This window comes from Papio anubis, chromosome 4 (assembly GCF_008728515.1).
Source record: "Papio anubis isolate 15944 chromosome 4, Panubis1.0, whole genome shotgun sequence".
Classification (NCBI taxonomy): Eukaryota; Metazoa; Chordata; class Mammalia; order Primates; family Cercopithecidae; genus Papio; species Papio anubis.
This window is the reverse complement of record NC_044979.1, coordinates 17052208-17078992: the sequence shown is the minus strand read 5'-3', so window position 1 is coordinate 17078992 and position 26785 is coordinate 17052208. Positions and strand designations below refer to the sequence as shown.

At 41.5% G+C, this 26785-nt stretch overlaps 1 protein-coding gene across 5 annotated transcripts in view; it reads left to right on the top strand.

Moving 5' to 3' along the window:
- Positions 1–26785, top strand: part of AGK (acylglycerol kinase) — a 144310-nt gene that overhangs the window by 42724 nt on the left and 74801 nt on the right. Inside the window, exons 1-2 of one of the 5 annotated variants that reach the window (XM_009203987.4) lie at positions 10–116; positions 4084–4198. In XM_009203987.4, the coding sequence (XP_009202251.1) occupies positions 4098–4198 (101 nt within the window). In that variant the 5' untranslated portion in view covers positions 10–116; positions 4084–4097. Of the gene's footprint in view, positions 1–9; positions 117–3019; positions 3952–4083; positions 4199–15418; positions 15491–26785 lie in introns of those variants that run through there. The other 4 variants (XM_009203988.4, XM_009203989.4, XM_003896693.5 and 1 more) reach the window with 4 other exon arrangements.

The window sequence follows — 26785 nt, the reverse complement described above, 5'->3', positions numbered from 1 at the left end:
GGAGTCGGAATGGGGGCCCGGGGCGCTGGGCGGAGCCTCTGGAGTCGCGCTGGGCCGAGAGCCTCGGGTACCCGAGCATCAGGCGTCGTGGGTGCAGGCGGCTGCGCGGCTTGAGGGTAGGGGGTGCGGGCCTGGCCGGCGCGGCGGGGGAGGGCCTCGCGCGGATCTCGTGGTCACTGCGGGAGTCAGCTGCCCTGGGTTCGAGTCCCAGAGCTGTCGCTAACTTGTGAACCCTCCCTCACTCCGTCCCTTGGACTTCAGTATAGTCCTTTGCAAAATGGGGCCAATAGTATCCTATCCATTGATGGGATGGTTGGTTCATTCATTCTGGCTATTTACTAGGTTCTGGTGCTGCAGATGGATAGACAGAACTTGCCCACGAGGGGTTCACTGTCTAGTGAGAAAAACATTTCCACCTGGATGCTCCACAGGCATGTCAAATTCAGTGTCTCTTAAACCGCACTATTCTCCACAAACCTACCACTCATATCTAAATGATTGAAATCACTATTCAATCAGTCACCCAAGCACAAAAACCTGGCTTGGTTCCTCCTCTTTCACTTCCTACAGTCAATGAACCACCAAGTGCTGCCAATTTCTGCTTTCTAAAGCTTTCCAAATCCATCCTTTATCTTGGTTTGTTCTTTTAGGTGCCTAGAGATTATGGCAATAACTTCCTAATGGTTCTCTTTAGCTTTAATTTTAGCTTCTTCCAGTTTATTTTTCATTCTGCTACAAAGTGGTCTTTTAACAGTTCAAATATGATTATATCACCCACCTGCTTAAAGCTCATTAAAGGTTTTTCATTGTCTTCAAAATAATAGCCAAAGTCCTTAATGTGGGTTCAAGATCTTTTCTAATCCCCCTGGTCCTCAATCCTTTATCTCTAAACCACTGTTTCTCAAAGTCTGGTGTAGTGGTGACCTCCATTACAACCAACATGGGAGTACTTGTTAAAAGTGAAGATGACAGCTTAATTCCAAAACAAATGAGACTCTTTGGGGAGGGGGCAGTTTCCAGGATTCTGTGTTTTTAACAAGTTCTGCACTAAAGGTTGAGAACCCCTGTTCTAGACACTCCAATTTTTACTCTGCTTTTGATGGGGTACAGGACACACTGCCCCAAAATATGACTCGTTGGCATTAGAGGAAACAACTGAAGCAGGAAAGTCACTTTGTGGCTTTCCACTCTTCTCACCTGAAGCAGGCCATGAAATAATTCTTTGATCTTCTTCTGTATAAGACCCTCCTGTGAGAGGTGCTCATTCTATGAGTATAGGATTGAGGAAAGGAATGCCCTTATCTTTGAAGACACAGGTACACAGAGAAGAATCTGAACAAACAGGCCTTGCTAAGTTCTCCCTAGCGTATTACTGTTAGATCATACCCCCTTTTTCCAGTCATACTTCTCCATGGCCGTCCACTCTGCATCAAACCTAGCATAAAAATACATGAATTTACCTGTTTCTGGGTATTCATTTTCTTAGGAAGGTTCCTGTGTCACCTAAAACTTACCTTAAATAAATATGTATGTTTTTCTCTTGTTAATCTTTCTCTCGTTATAGGGGTCTCAGCCATGAACCTGGTTCTCCCCTCACTACCTACGTATGTTTCTCTCAACACACTTTACTGTCTTTTATGCCTTTGTACACTCTCAGTTTGGGCTACTGTAAAAAAAAAAAAAAAAAAAACAAAAACTGGGTGGCTTAAACAACAGAAATTTAATTCTCACAGTTCTGGAGGCTGGAAGTCCAAAGTCAGGGTGCCAGCATGGTTGAGTGCTTGGTGACAGCCCTCTTCCTTGGTTTGTAGATATCTCTTGCTGTATCCTCACAATGCAGAGACACCATCTCTGTAGAATCTAGTCTTATAAGGACACTAATCCCTTTCATGGGAGCCACTCTCATGACCCAATTATCTCCCGAAGGCTCTATCTCCTAATACCATCTCACTGGGGATAGGGCTTCCATATCAGCATTTTTGGGGAACACAGCATTCAGACAATAGCATCCACAAAGCTCCTTCGTTACTTTAGTGACTCCTCCTCATTCTTCAGGGCTCAGGGAAGACTTCATTGACTGTGCGTCACCCCCTCAGCCCTAGACCAGGTTAGGTTCATTCTTGCAGACTCTCAGAAAGCCTTGTGCTGACTCATTTATCTCACTGTACTGCAATCATAATTGTATAATTGTGTTAGCATTGTGGGTTTGACAGTTGTGATTACTTGGGAACGAATGAGACCGGTTCTTCTCTGCCCTCACACTCAGCACAGAGCCTACCACATAGGTGTTCATTAAAGGGCTCTTGAATGAAGGAGTGATTTAGGGTCAGATGGAGAGGAGTTCAATAATTAGTTGGGGGTTTGGAATCATGTGTCAGCCTGACGGTGTATGGGATTCACAGGAAGATGGTCTCCCTGGCACTGGCTTCACTGCTGCTTTCGATAAGGATGTTTCTTCCCTTGAGAGGAATTTTAACCAATGGAATTTAAAGGGAGTCATAAAAGAACTGGACTTTTAAGTGGAAACAGTTTCTTTTTCTTGGTCTATATACCTCACTAACAGATAGTCATAAAAAATTTTTTCTTAAATTTTTGTTTATCTAGAAAATAATTAAGTTCATTTTCAAAAACTTAGAAAGTACATTGCAATTTAAAAAATAAAATAAACATCACCCACCATTCCACAACCTAGAGGGATCTACTTTAAAATTTTGTTTTTGAGCCAGGTGCAGTGGCTTACGTCTATAATCCCAGCAATTTAGATGGCCAAGGTGGGATGATTGCTTGAGGCCAGGAGTTTGAGACCAGCCTGGGCAACATAGTGAGACCTTGTCTCTAACAAAAAATTAGCCAAGTGTAGTGGTACGTGCCTGTGGTTCCAGCTACTCGGGAGGCTGAGGCAGGAGATTTTTTTGGGCCCAGAAGTTATAGTGAGCTACGATTGTGCCACTGGACTCCATCCTGGATGACAGAGTGAGACCCTGTCTAAAAAAAAAAATTTGTTTTTGTTTAATTCTATTGGTTTTTTTTAAAATTTATACTCATGTTTGAACATAATTGGGATAATGCCAATTATATATGGCTTTTTATCCTGCTAATTTTACTTAACATTATGTTTTGGGTTTTTTCCACATCAGTACAAATTTGGGGTAAAAAAATATTTAATTGCTATTTAACTTATTCATTGAACAAATATTTCTTAAACAGCTATTGTATGCTGGATCTTACTTTAGGCACGGGATACAGCAGTGACCAGAGTAATGTGCTTACTCTCATGGAGTTTACATTCCAGTAGGATTAGGCTAATAAACGAGCAAGTGAATATAAGCATCATCAAATAATAAGTGTCATGAAGAATAAAGATATTCTGTTATGTCACTCTGTTTTTTAGTAAAGTCTTCCTAATTTGCCTTCTTTAAAGGAGTGTATGAGTGTCTATCATTTTATTATGTCATTAGTGAATACGATCATTTAAAAAATTATTTTGGTCAATAATGATCTCTGTAATTTGCATGTCTTTGATTATTCAGGAAGTTGAACATTTTTAGATAGCCATGTGCATTGCCTCTTCATTGAATTTTCTATACATGTTTTCTGTTTCTTTTCCTGTTGAGGACCTGGTATTTTCTTCTATTTTGAACTCGCCCTTCGTATTATTATTGTGTTTTTGGGACACTTATGATGGATAGACAAATGTATACTCTTAAACAGTGGTACAGTGAGGCTGCAAGGAGTCAGAAAAACCAGAGGAAGCCTGGAATTCCCTTCCTCTCTTTCTGCCCCATCCCTCTTCCTTCTATTACCATGAGGAAAAAGTGATCAGAGAGGGAAGAAGTATAGGTTAGGTGGAAATACGTGAAGGAAGAAAGAAAGGTGGATGTGTGGGTGGGTGAGAAGATGAAGATTATGGGAATAGAAGGGAGAAGATGAGCTAAGGCCAGAGGAGAAAAGGTAAGGAGGAAGAGGAATGAGTGGGAAAAAGAGTGGGAGAGGATAAAAGAATGGAAGATAGAGGAATAGGGACATTACATGAAGATCATGGATAAATTTTTTTTTTTTCTTTTTCTGCCTCTACTAACCTAGCAAATCTCTAGAAGATGACGGTGTTCTTTAAAACGCTTCGAAACCATTGGAAGAAAACTACAGCTGGGCTCTGCCTGCTGACCTGGGGAGGCCATTGGCTCTATGGAAAACACTGGTAATTATCTGACAGTCCCACTCCACCTTTGCACCCACAGTGAAACAGCCCCAAAGAGCTTCGGGTTAAAATCTTGTTCAGCTGTGCTTGTCTCTATAAAACACGTGGTGTAAAAGAAAAATCAATGCGATTCAAAGCAAAAACAAAGACTTCTTGTACCCAGAGCTGGAACTACATGTGTACTCATATCCAGTGGATAGAGAATAAAGTAGATCAGAAAGGAAGCTATTTTTATTCATTACATTTATAGTTGAAGAAATTAAGACATCCTAGAGAAAGATAAGTCCTTTCCCAAGTTAGTAGTGTAAACACCAAAAATCTGAGACAGGGCTTAGTCAATTTAGTAAGTTTATTTCACCAAGGTTAAGGACGTGCGCCTGTGACACAGCCTCACGAGGTCCTGATGACATGTGCCCAAGGTGGTCTGAGCACAGCTTGGTTTTATACATTTTAGGGAGATATGACACATCAGTATATGTAAGATGAACATTGGTTTTGGTCTGGAAAGGTGGAACAACTTGAAACAAAAGCGAGACAGCTGAAAGTAGGGAGGAAGCTTCCAGGTCATAGGTAGATAAGAGACAAATGGTTGCATTCTTTTGAGTTTCTGATTGGTCTCTCCCAAGTAGGCAATCAGATATGTATGTATCTCAGTAAGCAGAGGGATGACTTTGAATAGAATGGGAGGCGGCAGGGTGCGGTGGCTCACGCCTGTAATCCCTGCACTTTGGGAGGCCGAGGCAGGTGGATCCTTTGAGGTCAGGAGTTAGAGACCAGCCTGGCCAACATGGTGAAACCCCATCTCTACCAAAAATACAAAAATTAGCCAGACAGTAGTGGTGCACACCTGTAGTCCCAGCTGCTCGGGAGGCTGAGGCAAGAGAATCGCTTGAGCCTGGGAGGCTGGGATTGTGATGAGCTGAAATCAGGCCACTGCACTCCAGCCTGGGTGGGAGAGTGAGACCCTGTCTCAAAAAAAAAAGAATGGGAGGCACTTTTGCCCCAAGCAGTTCCCAGCTTGACTTTTTTTCTTTAGCTTAGTGATTTTGAGGCCCCAAGATTTATTTTCCTTTCACAGTAGTAAGCAAGGACTGGAACTCATGTCTCCCTGGCATTTTATTCCTTCTGTTTCTTACTATAGTCTCTTGATCTGTCATCAAGGGACACTTACTGAATTTGTTCCTCTATCCCCTGTGACTATCCTCATCTATCCCATTAGCCTACATTGATTTAAATGAGAAGTAGACTTTCAAACCTTTTGTTTAAATAAAGAATTCAGAGGAGTCATGGATTTTATTAGTCTTCATGCATGGAGGGAGAAGAAAGTGCCAAAGCTCCTCTTCTAGTTTAACACAGTAATAAGATTTAAATAAACAGATAAGTTTTTGTATACAAATTATACAAATTATGATGGCAGCCAATCAAATTGCAGTCTTTTGGAGATTACGGACTACATTTTAAGTATGTAGCAACACTAAAATCCAGATGTCTTAAATGACTGCTTTGTTGAACAGAAAACAGGACAATTACTCTTTGAACTAAAAGTCTTAACATTGGAAAAGAGATTCATATTGATATTTTGTGAACACTCTCAATTCACCACTGTGAGAATAACTTTATGATACAACGTGATGTCTGCTTTTTTTGCAGCTGTGGAAAAATTGGAATATATTCCCCTTCTTTTCTTTCTAAGTATTGTCAAGGCCAGATGCTCAAATTCCATTAGCCAGCATCTAAGGAAAAGAGCAGACGTAAGAAGTTTAAAATTTGTAGTTAAGAAAAGGGTGGAGCAGATATTTTAACAAATAGAGCATGGAATGTTTGGCTTCTCCTTTTTCTAACTACACTTGAGTCCTTAAGGCCCCTTTGCAGGCGCATCCAATCTAGGTCATGGCTAGGTCAGTCGGGGGAAATTCCCACCCACTGAGGATTCCTGCTGTTTCTAGGTGAAGATTCGAGGAACTGTGTACTCTGTTCAGGATGTCTTTAGAGGAACCATGATAAGTTCTTGCCCACGTAACCTTGAGACTTTAAAAAAGGACCATTAAGTCTTCAGGACTAATGGAGGCCTTGTTCTAAATTGGATCTGAAACAGCTTGAGCCAGAAGTGTGGTGGCAGCCTGGAGGCCTCATTTTGCTCTTTCTCCACCCTTGACGTTCAATGTTACTGCTGCAAATGCAAATGCCTGTTGTCCTATTGCTCTTCTTTTTCTCAGACTGTTCTCTTGCATGATTTGGTACTATTTAGCCTTTTTTAAAAAATTGTGAAAAAACACGGGACATAAACATTTTCACCTTAACCATTTGTAAATCTACAGTTTGATGGTGTTAAGTATATTCACATTGTTGTTCAACAGATCTCTAGAACTTTTTCATCTTGCAAAACTGAAACTCTATACCCATTGAACAACTGCCCATTCCTGCCCCATCCCAGCTGCCCTTGACAACCACTATTCTACTTTCTGTTTCTAGGAATTTGACCACTTTATACTTTGTGTCAGTGAGTCATATAGTATTTATCTTTTTGTGGTTGGCTTGTTTCACTTAAAATGTCCATAATGTTTATCTTTACCTTTTCTTTTTTTTTTTTTTTGAAATGGAATCCTGCTCTGTCACCCAGGCTGGAGTGCAATGGTGTGATCTTGGCTCACTGCAACCTCTGCCTCCCAGGTTCAAGTGATTCTCCTGCTTCAGCCCCCCAAGCAGCTGCGACTACAGGCGCGTGCACCATGCCTGGCTAATTTTTCCATTTTTAGTAGAGACAGGGTTTTACACTGTTGGCCAGGCTGGTCTCGAACTCCTGACCTCAGGTGATCTGCCCGCCTTGGCCTACCAAAGTGCTGGGATTACAGGTGTGAGCCACTGTGCCCGGCCTATATTATCTCTAAATGTAAAGATACATTCTTTATGTTTAAAGAGGTATGGGCTTTATATCTGTCAATGGACATTTTGGTTACTTTTACCTCTTGACTATTGTGAAACATGCTACAATTAACTCGAGTGTACAGATACCTGTTGGAGATCCTGTTTTTAATTGTTTTGGATATATGCCCAGAAGTGGGATTGCTAGATCATATGGTAGTCTATTTTTAATTTTTTGAAGAGCCTTCATACTGTTTTTCCATTGTAGCTCATCATTTTACAATCCCACCAACAGTTTACAAGGTTTTCAGTTTCTCCACACCCTCATCAACACTCATTATTTTCTGTTTGTTTGATATGGGCTATCCTTATGGGTGTGAGATGATATGTCATTGTGGTTTTGGTTTGCATCTCTCTAATGATTAAGGAAGTTGAGCATCTTTTCACATGCATGTTGGCCATTTAAAAATCTTTGGAGAAATGTCTGTTCAAGTCCTTTTTCCATTTTTAATTGAGTTTTTTTGTTGTTGTTGTTGGCTTGTAAGAGTTCTTTATGAATTCCAGATACTAACCCCTTGTGAGATTATAGAATTTAGAATATATTGTTTCCTATTCTGTAGCTGGCCTTTTTACACGATTGATCATGTCCTTTGATATATGTTGTTTTTAGTTTGGTTAAGGCCCATTTGTCTACTTTTGCTTTTGTTTGTCTCTGCTTTTGGTGTTATATTTAAGAAACCATTGCTAAATCCGGTGTCAGGAAGCCTTTCCCTGTGTGTTCTTCTAGGAGTTTTGTATTGGGTCTTACATTTCGGTCTTTAACAGATTTTGAGTTAATTTTTTTAATATGATATAAGATAGGGGTTCAGCTTCATTATTTTCCATATGGATATCTAGTTTTCTCAATACCATTTGTTGAAGAGACTGTCCTTTCCCCATTGTGTGGTCTTGGCATCCCTGTTGAAGATCATTTGACCATATAGATGAGGATTTATTTCTGGGCTCTCTGTGTTCATTAGTCTATATATCTGTATTTATGCCAATACCACACTGGTTTGATTACTGTTGCTTTGTAATATATTTTAAAATTCTGTAAGTATGAGGCTTCCATCCTTGTTCTTTTTCAAGATTGTTTTGGATATTTGGGGGTTTCTTGAGATTCCATATGAATTTTGGGACAGTTTTTCTATTTTTGCAAAAAATGTCATTGGGATTGCATTGAATCTGTACATTGCTTTGTAGAATAGACATTTTAACAATATTAAGTCTTCTAATTTATGAACATGGGATGTCTTTTTATTTAATTATCCTCTTTAATTTCTTTCAGCAGTGTTTTGTAGTTTTTAACATGTCTTTTACCTACTTGCTTATGTTTATTCCTAAGTATTTCATTCTTTTGACACAATTGTTAATGGGATTGTGTTCTTAATTTCCTTTTCAGATTGTTCATTCTTAGGATATAAAAATATAACTGATTTTTGTGTGGTGTGTATTCTGCGACTTTGCTGAATTTATTAGTTCTAACAGCTTTTTTTTTTTTTTTTTGGGTGTAGAATCTTTAGGGTTTCTACATATAAGATTATGTCATCTGTGAATAGGGATAATTTTACCTCTTCCTTTCCAATTTGGATACCTTTATTTCTTGTTCTTGCCTCATTGCTCTGGCTAGAACTTCCTGTGCTATGTTGAGTAGAAGTGGTGAGTAACATCTTTGTCTTATTCCTGATCTTAGAAGAAAAACTTCCAGTGTTTCAAAATTGGGTATGATGTTAGCTGTGGGCTCATGATATATGGCCTTTATTATGCTGTGATACTTTACCTTTTGTTGCCCTCCCCCCATTTTTTTGCCTATATATCCCCAACCTTTTCACAGAACAGTGCTCACGTTCTTTATACCAAACTTGTTTTTACCATGAGAAAGTCTTACCCTGTCGTCTTCTTGAGTGGAAGCTGCCTTGTCCTTTCTTTCTTCTTCTTCTTTTTTTTTTTCCCCCCGAATCAGGTCATTTTATTATTGTGGTTTTTACACATTTTATTTTAATAGTTTTTGGGCAACAGGTGGTGGTTTTTGGTTACGCAGATAAGTTCTTTAGTGGTGGTTTCTGAGATATTGGTGTACCTGTTACTGGAGCAGTGTACACTGTACCCAGTGTGTAGTCTTTTATTCCTCACCCAACTCCCACCTTTCCCCTGAGTCCCTTATATCATTCTCATGCCTTTGTGTCCTCATAGCTTAGCTCTCACTTATAAATGAGAATATATGGTATTTGGCTTTCCATTCCTGAGTTACTTCACTTAGAGTAATGGTCTCCAACTCCATCCAGTTTGCTGCAAATGCCATTATTTCATTTTATGTTATGGCTGAGTAGTATTCCATGGTGTATATATACCACCTTTTCTTTAGCCACTCGTTGGTTGATGGGCATTTAGGTTGGTTCCATATTTCTGCAGTTGCAAATTTTGCTGCTATAAACATGCATATGCAAGTGTCTTTTTCATATAATGACTTCTTTTCCTTTGGGTAGATATCCAGTAGTGGGATTGCTGGATTTAATGGTAGTTCTGCTTTTAGTTATTTAAGGAATCTCCATACTGTTTTCCATAGTGGTTGTACTAATTTACATTCCCACTAGCAGCGTAAGTGTTCCCCTTTTACCACATCCATGCCAACATCTGTTATTTTTTAATTTTTTAATTACGGCCATTCTTGCAGGAGTATGGTGGTATCTCATTTTTTTAAAATTTGCATTTCCCTGATAATTAGTGATATTGAGCATTTTTTTCATATACTTGTTGGCCATCTGTGTATCTTTTGAGAATTGTCTATTCATGTCCTTAGGCCACTTTTTGATGGAATTATTTGCTTTTTTCTTGCTGATTTGTTTGAGTTCCTCTGCAGTGGAGTGCCAGTGGGGAACAAGGACCTCTTCTCCAAGGCCCTGTGTGATCAGAGGCTGCCTGCCTGTTGGGGTTTAGGTGCAAACTTTCCCTACTGCGTCTAGTGCTGCAATTTTGTCTGTGCTGTGAGAAACTACCCACAAGCAGAAGGATCTGGAACTCAAGGCCTGCTCTTCAGATTCTTTTGTACCATGAAGTGATTCCTTGATGTCGTGCTCTCCTGCTCCTCCTAGGGATGGGGCTTCCTGAGAACCAAAGTGCAATGATTGTTACTGGTCTTCTGGATCTAGCCACCCAGCAGGGATAGCGGGCTCTGGGCCGGTGCTAGAGAATGTCTGCAAAGAGTCCTATGATGTAATCCATCTTCAGGTCTGTCAGCCATGGGTACCGGCACCTGCTCTGGTGGAAGTGGCAGGTGAATGATGTAGACTCTGTGAGGATCCTTGGCTGTAGATAGGTTTAGTGTGCTGGCTTTCTTGAATGCTGGTTATGCAAGTAGTGAAGTTGTCACATGGATAGACTCAGGACGTTTGGTTAGCCAGGATGTTGCAGGCAGTGGTGTTAGCTGTTGTTTTCTCCTTCCTGGTAGCAGTGTTACTCTGTCATGAGTTGTGGTAATGGCCTGAGTTGGTTGACCTTCAGCCAGGAGGTGGCACTTGCAAGAGAACACCAACTGCGGTAGTAATAGTGGGATTTGAACTTGCCCTAAGTTGGGGCAAGTATTCTGGTTTCTCAGGTGATGGGTGGGGCCATAAAACTCCCAAGAGTTTCTATATTTTGTGTTCAGCTACCAGGGCTCATAGAGAAATACCTTCAGGTGGGGGCAGGGTTAGGTGGGTCTGAGCTAAGACTGTCCTTGGGGAGGGCTTGCTGTGGCCACTGTGGGGTATGGGGAGGTGGTTCTCAGGCCAGTGGGGTTATGTTCCAGAGGGTATTATGGCTGCTTCTGTTGTGCCGTGTAGTTCACCAGGGAAGTAGGGGATAGCTGGTAGTGAAAGGCCTCATCCAGCTCCCACGCATTTAGTGAGGCTGTTCTCACTTCCAGAGTGCTCTGCTAACAGTGCCAAGTTTAGATCCAGGCAGCCTGTGCGCAGAACTCAGACCTGCCCCAGGTCATAAGCTTCCCCGCTGAGAAAGCAGGCAAGGCTTTCAGGCCACACTCTTCACACTTGTCTGCCCACAATGTTGGTGGCTCCTGCAAGATATAGTCAGGGATGGCATCTGTGGGCTTGAGCTGGAGACTGGGTGTGCCTACAAGGTTCTTCCTGCTGCTGCTTCTACTTTTTTATTTCACACAGTTCCCTACATTTGTTCCAGCTCTGTGTGAGGTTAAATCCTTTGCCCATGATCTGGATTTTCAAATTCCCTGGTGGGGATGTGTGTTCAGAGGCAGGTTTTCCCACCTCACACTTTGGGGAATCACAGTTTTTCCTCTGTCTTGCAGCATTTGCAACAGTGTGTCACTTCTTTCAAAGGATCTGTGAATTCTTTCAGTTTTCCTGGTACATTCCTGTGGTGGTTCTTGGAACAAAAGATCACAGTGTGATTCTCCACACACTGTTCTGTCTGTCCAGGTGGGAGATGCAATGCACATTAGCCCTCCCTTTTATCCGTCATCTTGCTCCCATCTCTGTCCTTTCAAATGGGATCGGGGTGTAAGGATGTTGGGATTCTCCTGGCCCTTCAGTAGCTGTTCCAAACCATTTATCTTCCATCTTATACATCTTCCATCCTTCAAGCCTTATATCTGGCTATCTAATAAAACCATAAATATTCCAGCCTTCTAGGATTTCGGTTACATTCAGCTTAGGCTTTGGTGCCTGGCTTATCAATGTCACTTTCTTTCTAAGTCCTGTTATCTTCCCGGACACCCTGAGTGTCCATATGGATGACCTACCTAACAACCTACCCCCACTTTCCTTGACTTCTCCTGTATCTGCAGCTTTGACCCACTACTGCACCTTCTTCCAACTTCACCCCCTTCTCATTGGTTGAATGCTAAACTTTATCACTTGCCCCTGTTCCACTTCGGTATCCCATTCGGTCATTACGGCCTGCTATTATTCCAGTTTTTTTCATTCCGTTACTTCTGCTCTTCAGTGTTATTAGGATTTCTTGTCCCTTGGCGCCTCTGTTTTCTTCCCAATCTATCACTCTTCCTTGCTTTTCATCTTTTTTATATTGTAGATTCCTTGATCCAACACATCATACGTTCCTCAACTCCATTTTTCACGTCATTCCTGGGCTTTTTAATCTCTCATTTCCTCTCATTTTCACAACTAAAGGTTTGTTTTTGTTTTTGTTGTGTTTAGAGATGGGATCTCGCTCTGTCACCCAGGCTGGAGCGCAGTGGTGCGATCATAACTCACTGCAGCCTCAAAATCCTGGGCGCAAGTGATCTTCCCACTTCAGCCTCCTGAGAAGCTGAGACTATAGGTGCATGACAGCACACTCTGCTGATAAAACTTTTTGAATAGGTTCTCTCTGCTTTCCTATCTCCCACTCATGCCACATCCTCTCCAATTTTCATTATAATTATTTTCACCAGTTTTATTTTGCATTCCTCTTGACCACTGTGTTAGTCTGTTCTCATGCTGCTAATAAAGATACCTGAGACTGGGTAATTTATAAAGGGAAGAGGTTTAATTGACTCACAGTTCCACATGCTGGGGAGGCCTCAGGAAACTTATAGTCATGACAAAATGGGAAGCAAACACATCCTCCTTCACATGATGACAGCAAGGAGAAGTGCTGAGCAAAAGGGGGAAAGCCCCTTTATAAAATCATCCGATCTTGTGAGAACTCACTTTCATGAGCACAGGGTGGAGGTAACCACCCCCATGATTCAATTACCTCCTGTTGGGCCCCTCCCATGACACATGGGGATTACGGAAACTGTAGTTCAGGATGAGATTTGGTGGGGACACAGCCAAACCATATCAGCCACTCAGCTTTAGACCCTGTTGACTCTCCTTGAAATGCTTCACTTTTTTGTCTTTTGACTCCCCAAATCCTATTTTTCCTTCTCTGTCTCTGCCTGTTCTTCTTCTTCTCCTTTGTTACTTCTTTTTTTTCTTTTTTTTTTGAGACGGAGTTTCGCTCTTGTTGCCCAGGCTGGAGTGCAATGGCATGATCTCAGCTCTCCGCAACCTCTGCCTCAGCCTCCTGAGTAGCTGGGGTACAGGCATGCGCCACCACGCCTGGCTAATTTTGTATTTAGTAGAGACAGGGTTTCTCCATGTTAGTCAGGCTGGTCTTGAAGTCCTGACCTCGGGTGATCCTCCCGCCTCTGCCTCCCAAAGTGCTGGGATTACAGGTGTGAGCCACTGTGCCCAACCTCCTTTGTTACTTTTCTCTTCCCTTCTACTCAGGCATTAGAGGAGTAGCTCTCTAGAACTCTGCCCTAGGCCTTCTTCTCACTTTATATCCTCTTCCTGCATGATCTCATCACTCATGATGTCTTCAGTTACCAGCAATATGAAGCCATCTCCCAGATTTTTGTCTCTATAAAGACCTCTTTTGAATTGCAGACCTGTATATACATTCAGCTACTTATTTGTCTATTTGGATGCTTCACGGGTGCCTCAAACTTAACAGATGAAAAATAAAGTAAAAAGCTTTCCTGCCAAACCTGTTCCTTCCCAGTAATTGGTACCACTCACCATCCAATTTCCCAAACTAGGCCAGGCGTGGTGGCTCACGCCTGTAATCCCAGCACTTTGGGAGTCCAAGGCAGGCGGATCAACTAAGGTCAGCAGTTTGACACCAGCCTGGCCAACATGGCGAAACCCTATCTCTACTAAAAATATAAAAATTAGCTGGGTGTGGTGGTGCATGCCTATAATCCCAGCTACTCGGGAGGCTGAGGCAGGAGAATTGCATGAACCCAGGAGGCAGAGGCTGCAGTGAGCCGAGATCACACCATTGCACTCCACACTCTACCTGGGTGACAGAGAGAGACTCTGTGTCAAAAAAAAAAAAAAAATTCCCAAACTAGGAATTTATGCATCATCCTTTATCCTCCTTCATTCCCCGCATCCAGGTCATACATTATAAAGGATTTTGCTCCCTCTACATCTCTTAATGTATTGAGTTTCTTTTTCCTGTCCTCACTGTCATGGCTTTTGTCCATACTACTATCATCTCTTGCCTGGGTCCTTAATAATGGCCTCCTCACTGTTCTGGCACCTACTTTGCCGGTTTCTAATCTGTTTTGGACACTGTTGCTAGAGTAATCCTTTGTAAGTACAGATTGCTATTGCTTTGAGACTCGAAGCACAATATTCTTACCAGCTCTACATGTGCTTGGCCCCTGCATACATCTCTGGACTTGCAACATTTTATACTTTAACACATGGACCTTTCCTATCTTCCAAAGTGACATGTTCTTTCTGTTTCAGGATTTCTTGGAATGTCTTTGCACATGCTGTTCTCCGTGGAACACTCTGACTTTCTCTTCTTCCTTAGGCAACTGTCATTCCTCCAAGTCTCAAATGTTATTTCTTTAAGCAAGCCTTCCTTGTCCCCTCTAGTCAGGATTAGACAATCCTCTTACATTTTCTCCATAGTTCTATGAACTCCTCATATATTGTTCATTGCTATTAGTGATTTTCTGTTGTTTGTTTCTTCTGTTATATCATAAGACTCTACAGGCAGGGGTGCTGTTTGTCTTGCTCAGTGTTGTCCTGTAGGCCCAGTACATAGAAGACACTTGACACACATTTTACTTATGGAAGATGGAACAAATGAGAATGAAAGGATGAGTGTGCAGAGGGCAAATATCAGCCTTATTGACGGACCACTTGGAATTCACAAACTAGGCTGTTGAGTCCTTCGGAAGGAAATTATACCCTAAATTCATAGGTTACTCTTTCAATTTCTACAAATTTTATTTTGAAATACTCACGAATTTCCTTACCCACTCTATCTTCTCTATACTTATTCTTAAGCAGCCTAACTCCTAGTTCAAAGAGAATATGAAAAACATGGGCAGTTACCCCAGAGTGCATATTGACATCCTTTCTCTCTGTCTCAGTGGCTGAGGCAGCCATCCTCCTGGTCAGCCCCTCTGACTCTTCCCGTTCTTTCACCTCCCATTGGTTGTCCATTTCCTCACTTACGTCTTTAGTCTCAGACTTTCGCTTTCTCTCTCCTCTGTTTGTCAGAATCTTTCCTAGCTCATACATCTTCACTCAAGTCTGCATTCCCATGTGTTTGGTGACCTGCTCTCATCTTCCGTTGACACCATCCTCAGAAGTGTATCTCACACTTGCAGTCCTACCTCCATTTGAGAATAAGCTTAGTAAAATGGCTTGTATCCCACCATTTGATTGAACCTGCTCTTGATGAGGTCATTAATGGCCTCTTAGTTATTAAATTAAAGGGATACTTTTCATGCCACATTTGATTTTCTTGGCCCATATCCTTTTAGGTACCTTTAGATATCGTCCTGCTTTGAACGTTGGTGTCCCTCATGTTCCATTCTCATTCTACACGCTCTGTAAGGGATCACCACCACATGGTTGTTTTCAGGTATGATATATGGATTTTGGAGTCATCATATTTTTCTAGCCCAGATACTGCTTCTCTTGACATTTTGTATGAATAGAAAACAAATATTTTTTGGTAACAGATTTGTGAAAAATTGCATATTTTAATTTCTTTTTATCTGACCCCTTTTGATAACTGCTCTTAGTTTGTCTTTTGATATCAGATATTTATTTGGAGGTTCTATTCCATTTTTACCGTATTTATAATTTTTTTCTCCATTGAGAATTCCACCCCCTTCTTTTTCTCCCTTCCCCCAAGTTTCAAAGAAAAAGAAGTCTGTGATATTTTTTCCCCTCTGCATAATTTCCCCACAGCAGGTTGCAGCAGTTGACAAGAGCAGCAGGGACTACTCTCAACTCGAGAAGAGCAATTGCAGAGGAGAAAATGACCCTGTTTGCTGAAAGTAAAGACAGTTTAAGGATTGCTCATTCCTCTTCAACTGCTTTTACCAAGCTTTCCAGCTTCCCTGGGGAAGATTATGTTCCAGGTTGTTCGGTTCATCATGTCAGCAGTTTACCTGCAATAGTCTCTCACTCATTTCTGGTCCTTTTAGTAGCAAAGAGTCTGCTAATAAAAAGTAGCATAGGAAAGGAGGCAGTGGAGTAAAAAAGTTGTCTCTGGAGTCAGACTGAACTGATGCTTCCTAGCAATGTGACCCTGTGTCTTAGGTTCTTCATCTGTACAATGGGGATAATAACAATATCTCATTGGATCACTGAAGGATTGATTAACTGATATAACTGGAAAGCTGTTAGCATCCTATCTGCTAGATTTAAGGGTTCAATAAATGCTAGTAATTGTGAGTAAACTTGATATAATACATACTCAGCACTGTGGAAGTTAAAACCAGGTGCCGCTGGTGACTGGGTTGTGAGGGACTTCAGAGACCGCCAGTGGGAAGGGAGATGTGGATCTGCCAGGCAGTCTAAGGTCTGAGCCTTTTATTTATTTCGCCTTTCACATGTAACAAGACAGCTTGGAAAAGTACAGTTTTAAGACTGACCCAACATAACTACAAAAGAGGCCTGCCATACGTGGTTAAAAGCAGCAAGCCATATCAGAAGCCTTTTCCATCTGATTTGGGCTCAGATTGTTCCTGTATCACTGTGGACCTTGTCCTCGCTCTTACCAGCTCTGGTCTGTCTCCCCATCATTTTGGCTTTGGCACAACTCCCCAACTAACTCCTGTGGCTGAGCAGTTAATGATAGCTTAGCTCCTGCTTAGTTCTGGCACATGGTTCTCAGTTTACTCCTTTGGCTTAGTGCTTCTGACACCAGTTCTGCTACCCACCTTGGCCTGTGACCCAGGGGCATCCCATTTCTTTCTTTTTTTTTTTTTTGAGACAGAGTCTCACTCTGTCTTCCAGGCTAGAGTGCAATGGTGTGATCTTGGCGTGATCTTGGCTCACTGCAGCCTCCACCTCCCAGGTTCAAGCAATTCTTCTGCTTCAGCCTCCCTAGTACCTGGGACTACATGTGCGTGCCACCATGTCCGACTAAATTTTTTTTGTATTTTTAGTAGAGAGGGGGTTTCACCATGTTGGCCAGGCTGGTCTTAAACTCCTAACCTCAAGTGATCCACCCTCCTCTGCCTCCCAAAGTGCTGGGATTACAGGCGTGAGCCACCATGCCCGGCACTTCCTATTTATTTCTATGGAGCATCTAGCTTCTCAGCTTAGGATCCTAGTACCTTCCTGGAGATTTTAAAATCCCACAGATACCATAAATTCCTTGACATTAAGCTTGCAAAGCAAGTGTGTTACTGTAGCAATGGTCCTGGTCCTTGTGTTTAAGGGTTTTAATTAATATCGGAGCTTTCTTTCTCCAAACATAGGAAAATTAATTTTGATTACTGTATATTGGCTTTTCTTAGCATTGGTACAAGCCACCTTTCAAGTTCTATGGTCAAAAACAGTTTCTTAGAAGTAGTAAAAATAAATGATTATGAGTTTGCCTGAGGGGTGTGTTCAGTGTCATTCTATTTTATTGAGAACGTACTACTAATAATGGTGGCTCACACCTGTAATCCCAGCACTTTGGGAGGCCGAGGCAGGCAGATCACGAGGTCAGGAGATCAAGACCATCCTGGCCAACATGGTGAAACCCTGTCTCTACTGAGAATATGAAAATTAGCTGGGTGTAGTGGTGTGCACCTGTAGTCCCAGCTACTCAGGAAGTTGAGGCAGGAGAATTGCTTGAACCCGGGAGGTGGAGGCTGCAGTAAGCCGAGATCATGCCACTGCACTCCAGCCTGGGCAACAGAGCAGGACTCCGTCTCAAAAATAAAATAATAATAATAATAATAATGATAATAATAGCTAATACTTAATCAGTAATTGCCATGTGCCCAGCACAATTCTGAGCACTTTATTAACTCATTTCATCTTCCTTATAACTCTGTGAGATGATTATTAATCTCAGACTCATGTGAGATTAATAGCCCTATATAGATGAAGAAAGTTAGGGGCAGCAAGATGAAGTAATTTGCTCAAGGTCACACAGCTGGTATCAGAGCCATCATACAAAGCCAGATAGTCCTGATCCTAACCTCTCAAAATAGCCACTGTGTCTTAGGACTGTGAGAGAGATGAAGAACTGTAAACTGAGATTACCTTCTATCATACAATCCATTTGGTATAAGAGAAATTGTTATACCATAGTGCTTCAGAGTGAGAGCTTCTGAGCCAGTGGGGTCTGGGTTTAAGTCTTGCCTTTGCCACTTTCTGGATGTGTGACATTGGGCAAGTTATTTAGCCTGTTAAACTTCACTTTTATTTACCTGTGCAATATGTCACAATATTATTGTGACACTAATCACTGCTCCTGGCACATATTAAAAATAGTACCTATTTTAGGCCAGGAGTGGTGGCTCACGCCTGTAATCCCAACACTTTGGGAGGCTGAGGCAGGCGGATCACGAGGTCAGGAGTTCGAGACCAGTCTGGCCAACATAATGAAGCCATGTCCTTACAAAAAATATAGCAAATTAGCTGGGCATGGTGGTGGGCACCTGTAATTCCAGCTACTTGGGAGGCTGAGGCAGCAGAATCGCTTGAACCCAGGAGGTGGAGGTTGCATTGAACCAAGATCGCACCATTGCACTCCAGCCTAGATGACCGAGTGAGACCCTATCTCAAAAAAAATAAAAATAAAAAATAAAAAAAGTACCTATTTTTATTAGAGATATATAAGGCACAACTATGTGCTATGTTCTGTTTGAGGGGTACAAAGTAAATGTTAAGGGTGCCTAAAGGAAAAAAAAGATTTAAAAAACTTTTTATTATGAACATCTTAAGCATATAAAAATTAGAGAATAGTATAATGAATCTCTAAGTAACATTACTCAGCTATAGCAGATATCAACATTTCACTAATTTTGTTTCATCTATGTCCTCTACTTTTTTTTTTTTTTTTTACTGGACTAGTTTAAAGTAAACCCAGATATTATATCATTTTACCCATAAATACTGCAATACCTTACTCCAGTAGGTAAGGACTTTAAAAAAAATCACAGTGTCGTTATGATTATCATGAACTTGAAAAAAAAAATAATTCTTTTATATTATCTAATATTCAATCTGTTTCTGTTTTTCTTATTGTCTCCACATTGTCTGTTTTACAGTGCTTTTTGTTCAAATGAATATCAAAATGAGTTTCTGTCTCTTAAGTCTCTTAAACTACAATTCCCCTTCTTTTGATAATATTTACATGTTTTAGAAACTAGGTCTACATTTGCCCTGTAGAATATTTCATACCCTCAACTGGGCAGATAGCTTCTGCGTAGCTATGCAGAGCCATATGGGAGCCTGAGGCAAGAAGAAAAACCAGTGATATTGGCCCTGACTTTATTTAAAATTGTGTTACTATATTCATTATAATTTTTTTGCATTCATTTTGATTTTGGAAAATACATATTAAAATATTTATCTCCATTACTGTATTTTTTGGCACACCCTTAAATTTTGCCCTTGAGGCAAGTGCCTCATCACTGTGTTCTAGCCCCAGCCATGAGTTGCTTAATTTGTTCCTCTATCCTTCCTGTGTCTTGTCAGCTGGTGATTAGATCCACATTCTGGAGCTTTGCTATTCACAGTGTGGTCCCGCAGCATAAGCATCTCCTGGGAGCTTCTTAGAAATACAAACTCTTAGGCCCCATCCTGACCCACTGAGTCAGAATCTGCTTTTTAACCAGATCCCTAGATGATGTGTTTGCTCATTAAAGTTTGAGAAGCACTGAGGGGAGCCATAATTAGATTCCAGTGCAGTTTATTTGGCAAGGATGCTTATAGGCCTGTGGTGAATTGCTTACTTGTATAACTTTAAGAGGCATGTATTGTCTAGGCGTCCTGTTTTTGGTGATACTAAGATTGATCAGTAGATTCTGATGTGATGAGCTTGACCCATCCATGAAAGTTAAGAAGGATCACTTCTTAGAGTTCACTAGAGTAAAATGGTTAAGAAAGGGGCCTCTAGAGCCCAATATAGCAAAGCGACCCTGGATAGTTACTTAACTGCTCTATGCTTCAAGTCCCTATCTGTAAACTGGAGATAATAGTTGTACCCATTTCACTGGTCATGCAGATTTTTTTTAGAACAATGCCTGACAAAAAGAAAGCTTTCAAACAGAAATAACACTTCTTTTCTTCTTCTTTAGTCGTTTCCCTCCTCTCAGAGAAAGCATCTTTACAAAGATACCATTTGAGTTGAGCCCTGCAGAATGAGTTGGACAGTGTTCTAGGTGATATTAATTACTTAATTATAAGCAGAAAATGGGAATTCACTCCATATTTTTGGAGAGTGGCAAAGAATTAGACTTGACTGTAAAGTTGCATGTTTTCAGGAGGATGGGGGAAAATCCAGTTGATGGAAGGCTTTGGATATAGGAAGTCTGTACTATTTGGGGAACAGTGAACATTTTTAAGGGGAAGAGAATGTCATGAGCAAGGTAGCAGTCAAGAAGTTTAATGCAGCACACCTGTGCAGGATACATTTGAAGGAAAAAAGTCTGAACGTTTACACAAAAAGTAATAAAGGCCTAAACCAGAGCGATGGCATTAGGGATAGAAGAACTTATGGGTGGATATAAGATTGTGATAGTGTGAATAATACATGAGCATGGGTGCCAAAGACAGGGGGTGTCTCTGGTTTGGGTTTTGCTGCTTACTAGCTATGTGGCCTTTATCAAGTTACTTTACCACCTGAACCTCTGAACCTCAGTTTCCTTATAAGCGTAATGGGAATAATTACACCTGTTTGGCAGGTTAGTTGCAAGGAGTAAATAGGTATGTCAAGTGCCTGGTACTGTGCTCAGCTTACAGTTAGCCCTAAAAAGATGCTAGTTGTTATTATTACTAGGTAGTTGACTGGGCATGTGATTGAAGGAGAGGAAGGCAGTAGAAATGATTTTTTTTGGCTTCAAGACTAGGATAATTGGTGATATAGAAATAAGAAAGTTGCCAGAGAATTGGTTTAAGGAGGAGATATTATATTCTGTTTTAGATACATTGAGTTTGAGACCCTGGCAGGCTATCCAGGGGGGAAATGTGTTGGATGCCAGGGGTAAATTATGCATGAGCCCCCCTTGACTAGACTCATAGATTTGTTTTTGGTGCAGATTATGGTTTCAATAATGGTTTGTGCTCCATTTTTCAGTGTCTCTGGTGTTTCTGACAAAGCAGATGTCTTACCTTGACATCAGTTCAGATTAGACTCTGACTTTGCAGTCAATGGTCTGGGGCCTGGCTGCTTCATCCACAGCTGAAGGTAGGAAGGTTTTGTTCCCCCTCATGGCCTTTCATCATTTCAGATTCTGCTGACATTTTAAGAAGGCAGTTTGTTTTGCTTTTTAGCCATTTCAAAGTTTATCTTTTTCTCTCTGTGCACAGGCTGATACTGAAATTGGGGTATTAATGGGTGCTATTTAAGGAAGCTCATTTATGGGCAATTAAATAACATGCCTGTCAGCCCAGATTTGATAGGGAATAGGGGAACCTTTTTAAATTTTTATTTTAAGTACAATGAAGTTTAATTATATTTCCTTTCTTTCAACTCTTTTGTTAGATTATCCAGAAAACAGATTTCTTCTTTAAAAAAAAAAATCTATATATTTATTTTGCTTCCTCCTGTCTTGGGAGTGGTGGGCTGAGATGGGCAGCCAGTATATGTAATTTATATTCTGTTTTGTTGATTTCACATACTTTTAAGGGAGTTTTATATCAGTGGTTTTAGATGTTCCAAGCATTACAGAGAGAATAATCCAGCTGATGCTAAAACTAGCCCCTCTGTAGGTAGTAACTGACATCTCAAACATTTCATATCCCAGAACAGCAAAAAGACTGACAGTAGTAGCTGCTAACTTTATGTGTTTATAGGCCGGACATTGTCCAGATCTGTCATGTATCCCGGAACCCAAAGTAAATATCATTTCATGCACGCTATTTATAGAGAACAACTTGTGAGGCAGAGGGACATAGGGACACAGGGACTCTCTCATCCTATTCTTTCTTCTGAAGTAGCTGTCAAGATCTCCATGCAGTCTGTTTTCTCTCCTTTTTTTTAATGTAAATAGATTTGAGTACCTTGTATGAAATTGAGTCTCAATATATATATTTGTTTATAATTGTATATGCAAATATATAATGGCCGATGGCACAGAAAGAACTAGTAATTTGGTTGCCTAGTAAAGATGATGTTATGCAGTATATGGAAGATCAGTATATGACATAAAGTATTTAAATTGGAATGTTGGATGGAAGCAAATAAATGAAAAAAAGAGTAGAAAAATGGAAGAAGTGACTGGACTGTGAAAGAATGTCAGTGCTTATGAGAATTAGGGGTAGAAATCCTTGAAAAAATGGCTGGTGGTAGAAGCTCAGAGAAGGATGCCCATTAGTGGTAGCCAGAGCTCTGCCTAATGGTGGTACAGTCTGGACTTCAGCATAAACATAGCAGCCAGTCAGAGGCAGAACTTTTCCCCCAGTGCCCACGGAACTCAGCTGACTAACGTGGGCTCCTGTGAATATTAGGAACAGAAATTGATATCTTATGGAGACCCGAGGCTAGGATAAGAAAGTGAAAATAGAAAAATTTCATGTTCTAACAGGAGAAAAAGTGAACTATGAAGACAGGCTTCCTCCACTTCCATTTCTCTTGGTCAATAGAATGAGGGGATAAACTGCAGAACCATCCTCTGGTTAATGAAAAATTCTACACAACAGACCAAAATGATTAGCTTAGTTATGTGAGAGAAGCCTCCAGGTGATGCCATTTTTCATTAAGTCATTTCCCATCCCGAACTGGAGAGGGAACAAACTGTGTGGAGAAAATCCAAGAAATTAGAAGGTACTTGAAGTATTCACAAGTAGTAGCTTGTTCCACCTGAGTGCATAGAAGTGTAGAGTACAGTGGTTGGGATTTGATAAGAAGGAAAGATGTGGTTTTGGGATTTCTATACTGTATTTCAGGGAGTGAGAAAGAATAGGTACCAAACTGGAGCTTCACTGGAGCCTTTAGCTGTTATTTTAGGTGAGGCCTTCCCATGCAGGGCAGAGGTGGAGTCTTTGGCTACTAAGTGTTCTTGAATTAATGAATTCAAGTGGGGTTAGGTTTAGCTGGGCTTTTTCCTAAACCCACTAGAAGGAAAGAATAATAGTAGTAATCACTATAGTGATAAATCATAAATTGAGGTGACTGTAAATGTGGCATTTGCCAGTACATATGGCGAAACAGTGGACAGAGGTTTCTTGATTGCATTTTTGTCATTTGAGAATGTCTGTAGAGAACAGAAGAAAAGCAGAGTATTGGGGAAAATGTCATGTTGAGAAGGGGGAGACTTCAGTTCTAGGGCTAAGCCTTTTAGTAACTTCTGTCTCAGTGGGCAAATCACCAGGCCAGATGCTTTTACAGACTAGGTCAATTAGTTATTTTCTGGGAGCTCTAAGGAAATGACAGTATCCTGCTGAAGTGAACATACCAGAATCACTTGGCACTTAGAGACCTGAGCTTATAGAATTACATGTGCTCTGTGTGTGTGCCCAAATGAGAATCATTGCTGTATTGAACTTTGTTACTAATGGGATATTGTCATATATTTGTTTCAGGGGTTTCAGGGTGTGCAGAGAGGTTGACAAGCATTGGACTAGATAATTTCTAAGGACTCTTCCAATCTGAAAAATTTAGATTTCCAGGAAATGGAAATTGGGCTTAGATGCCTTTTACAAAGGCTTTTTTTTTTTTTTTTTTTTTTTTGGCCTGGCTGTTTGTAGGGCTTTCAGACTTTCACAAAAAATAAAAATAACAATAGTCAAAACAGGGATTTTAGACCTGAAAATTGCTGTAAATATTTGGAAGCCATGGTTAAACAGTGGGCAAATTCATATCTCTGGGGTGAATCACAATCTCATGTAATGAGGTAAAACATGTTTTGGCAAAAGGCTGCTGGGAGGATTGACTTTACTGAGACACAAGATGCTGCAGCCCTGTGTTGGTTCATTCCTCATTCCTTGGAATAGGTATTTTGTCAATTTAAATGCTGAATTGAACAATGAACTTGCTAACTATGAACTTGACTTCTCCCTTCTTTCCTTAATGCCTCCCCACTTCTTGGAACAAAAATTCTCTTGACTTGCTTTGTATTTATATTAAATGTTTATCCTTGCCTTGTTAAATATACCACTAACTAAAGAAATTCAGAGGAGCCATTTGTAAACCAAAAATATTATAAATAAATTTTCGGTGCCACCAAAGAAATAGCATTGGAATATAAATTTAATTTTCTCAGCAAGGCAATTTTTACTTCTATAAAAGGGTGTGATTCGCGGATGGAGCAATGGTGAGAGCACACCTGAACAATGGAGGAGAAGGGGTTCTTATTCCTGACACAGGTAGCCCCTACTGCTGTGTTGTTCCCCTGTTGTCTAGGGTTGGACCGCACCGTCTAAGCTAATTTCCATCTGCTATTTTAAAGAGACCAGGGGTACCAGCCAGAGTGGTGGGTGAGTAGTTTGGCGGGAAGGGCAGTTACAGAACAGGTGACTCAGGATGAGTTTATAGGCTTTAAAAGGCCATGCTGTAACAGGCAAGTGGTAACAGGCTTTAATCCTTTTAACGCGTGCTGCGAGATGGGATATTGGCATTGAGCAGGGTAAGGGTGATTAGGTTTTAATGGGATGGGAAGGGGTGCATGATCAGTCGCCAAGGAGGGAGTGGAGGTGTCCTATACTTGTAGATTAAGGTGGGGAGATACAAGAGTAGGATGTGAAGGAGGCTTTGAACTGGGGAAAAGGGTGGCAGTGAGGTGTGGCTGTAGCCTAGGAATAGTCAGGGAGGCAGATAATTTAGTTAAAATGCCTACACCTAATAAGGGAACTGGGCAGGTGGGGATAACTAAAAAGAGTGCATAAAAGAATGATGTCCAAGTTGGCACCAAGTTGGGGAGTTTTAAGGGGTTTTGAAGCTTGGCCATCAATACTCACAACAGTTATGGGGGCAAGGGAAACACGCCCTTGAAAAGAGGGTAATGTGAAGTGGTTAGCCTCTGTATTGATTAAGAAGGAGACAGACTTACCCTCCACTAGAAGAGTTATCCGAAGCATCTGTGATGGTCTAGGAGGCTTCCGAGGCGATTGGGCAGTGTCAGTCTTCAGCCACTAAGTTGAGAGGATCTAGGAAGGAGTCATTCAGAGCCTTGGGCCAGTTGGACAGTCCAATTTCCAGTGGTGTCCCGCACAGATGGGACACGGCTTAGGAGGAATCCCAGGCTGTGGGCATTCATTGGCCCAGTGGCCAGATTTCCGGCACTTGAAGCAAGTTCCTGGGGGAGGCGGTCCCTGAGGAATGCCTGGTTGCTGCGGTTTAGGCATTTGGAAGTTCTTGTGTGCTGGAGATGTGGCTGGGGTTTCTCTCACAGTGGAGGCAAGGAATTGCAATTCAGAAATACGTTGCTACTTGGCTGCCTCTACTCTATTATTGTACACCTTGAAGGTGAGGTTAATTAAGTCCTGTTGTGGGGTTTGAGGGCTGGAATTTAATTTTTGGAGTTTTATTTAATGTCGGGAGCGGATTGGGTAATAAAATGTGTATTGAGAATAAGACAGCCTTCTGACCTTTCAGGGTCTAGGGCTGTAAAGCGTCTAAGGGTTGTTGCCAAATGGGCCATTAACTGGGCTGGGTTTTTTATATTGGATGAAAAAGAGTCTAAATGCTAACTGATTTGGGAGAGGTTGGATAAATAAAAAGAAGCATTAACCTTTACTATGCCTTTAGCTCCAGCCACCTTTTTAAGAGGAAATTGCTGGGCAGGTGGGGGAGGGCTAGTCGTGGAACGAAACTGTAAGCCAGACCAGGTGTGAGGAGGGGAGGTGATAGAAAGATTACAGGGTGGGGGAGCGGACGCTGAGGAAGAATTGGGACCTGGCTCGGCCTGGTGAGGAGCAGCCTGGGGAGGAGGGGAGAGGTCAGATGGGTCTGTAGAAAAGGAAGATTGGAAAGACTCAGCAACACTTGGGGTTGGGACTGAGGGGACAGGTGGGAGGGAAGGAAGGAAGATTTGGGACGAATTGCATTGGGAACAGAGACTAGGGAGGGACCCATGTGTAAAAGAATGCCTGGACATCAGGCACCTCAGATCGTTTGCCTGTTTTACGACAAGAATTATCTAGATCTTGTGGGATGGAGAAATCGAAAGTGCCGTTTTCTGGCTATTTGGAACGATTGTCGAGTTTGTATTGGGGTCAGGCGGCACTGCGGAAGAAAATAAGGCGTTTAGATTTTAGGTCAGGTGTGAGTTGAAGACGTTTTAAGTTCTTGAGAACACAGGCTAAGGGAGAAGAAGGAGGAATGGAGGGTGGAAGTTTGCCGATAGTGAAGGAGGCAAGTCCAGAGAAAAGAGGGTGGAGACATGGAGAGAAGGGGTGGGGAGTGCTTGCCCCCCAGAAAAGCAGTACTTGCCGCTAAGGGTGAAGGACGAAGGTAGGCGTCCCCGCGTGATCAGACACCTCTGAAACATGGGTGAATAATCAAGCAGGCGTCCCCATATGATTAAAAACCAAGGGAAGACTGTCTTCCCGAGTCCGTGACCGGTGACGGAGTTTTGGGTTCACGGATAAAACACGTCTCCTGTCTCTGCCAGAAAAGGAAAGGAAATGAAATTAAGAGAAGGGAGAGATTGAAAGATGGCTCCAAGATTGAAAGGAGAAAGAGGTTGAGGGACAGTGAGAGAAGTTGGAGAAGAGAATAAAAAGAGGCCGCTTACCTGATTTAAAATTGGTGAGATGTTCC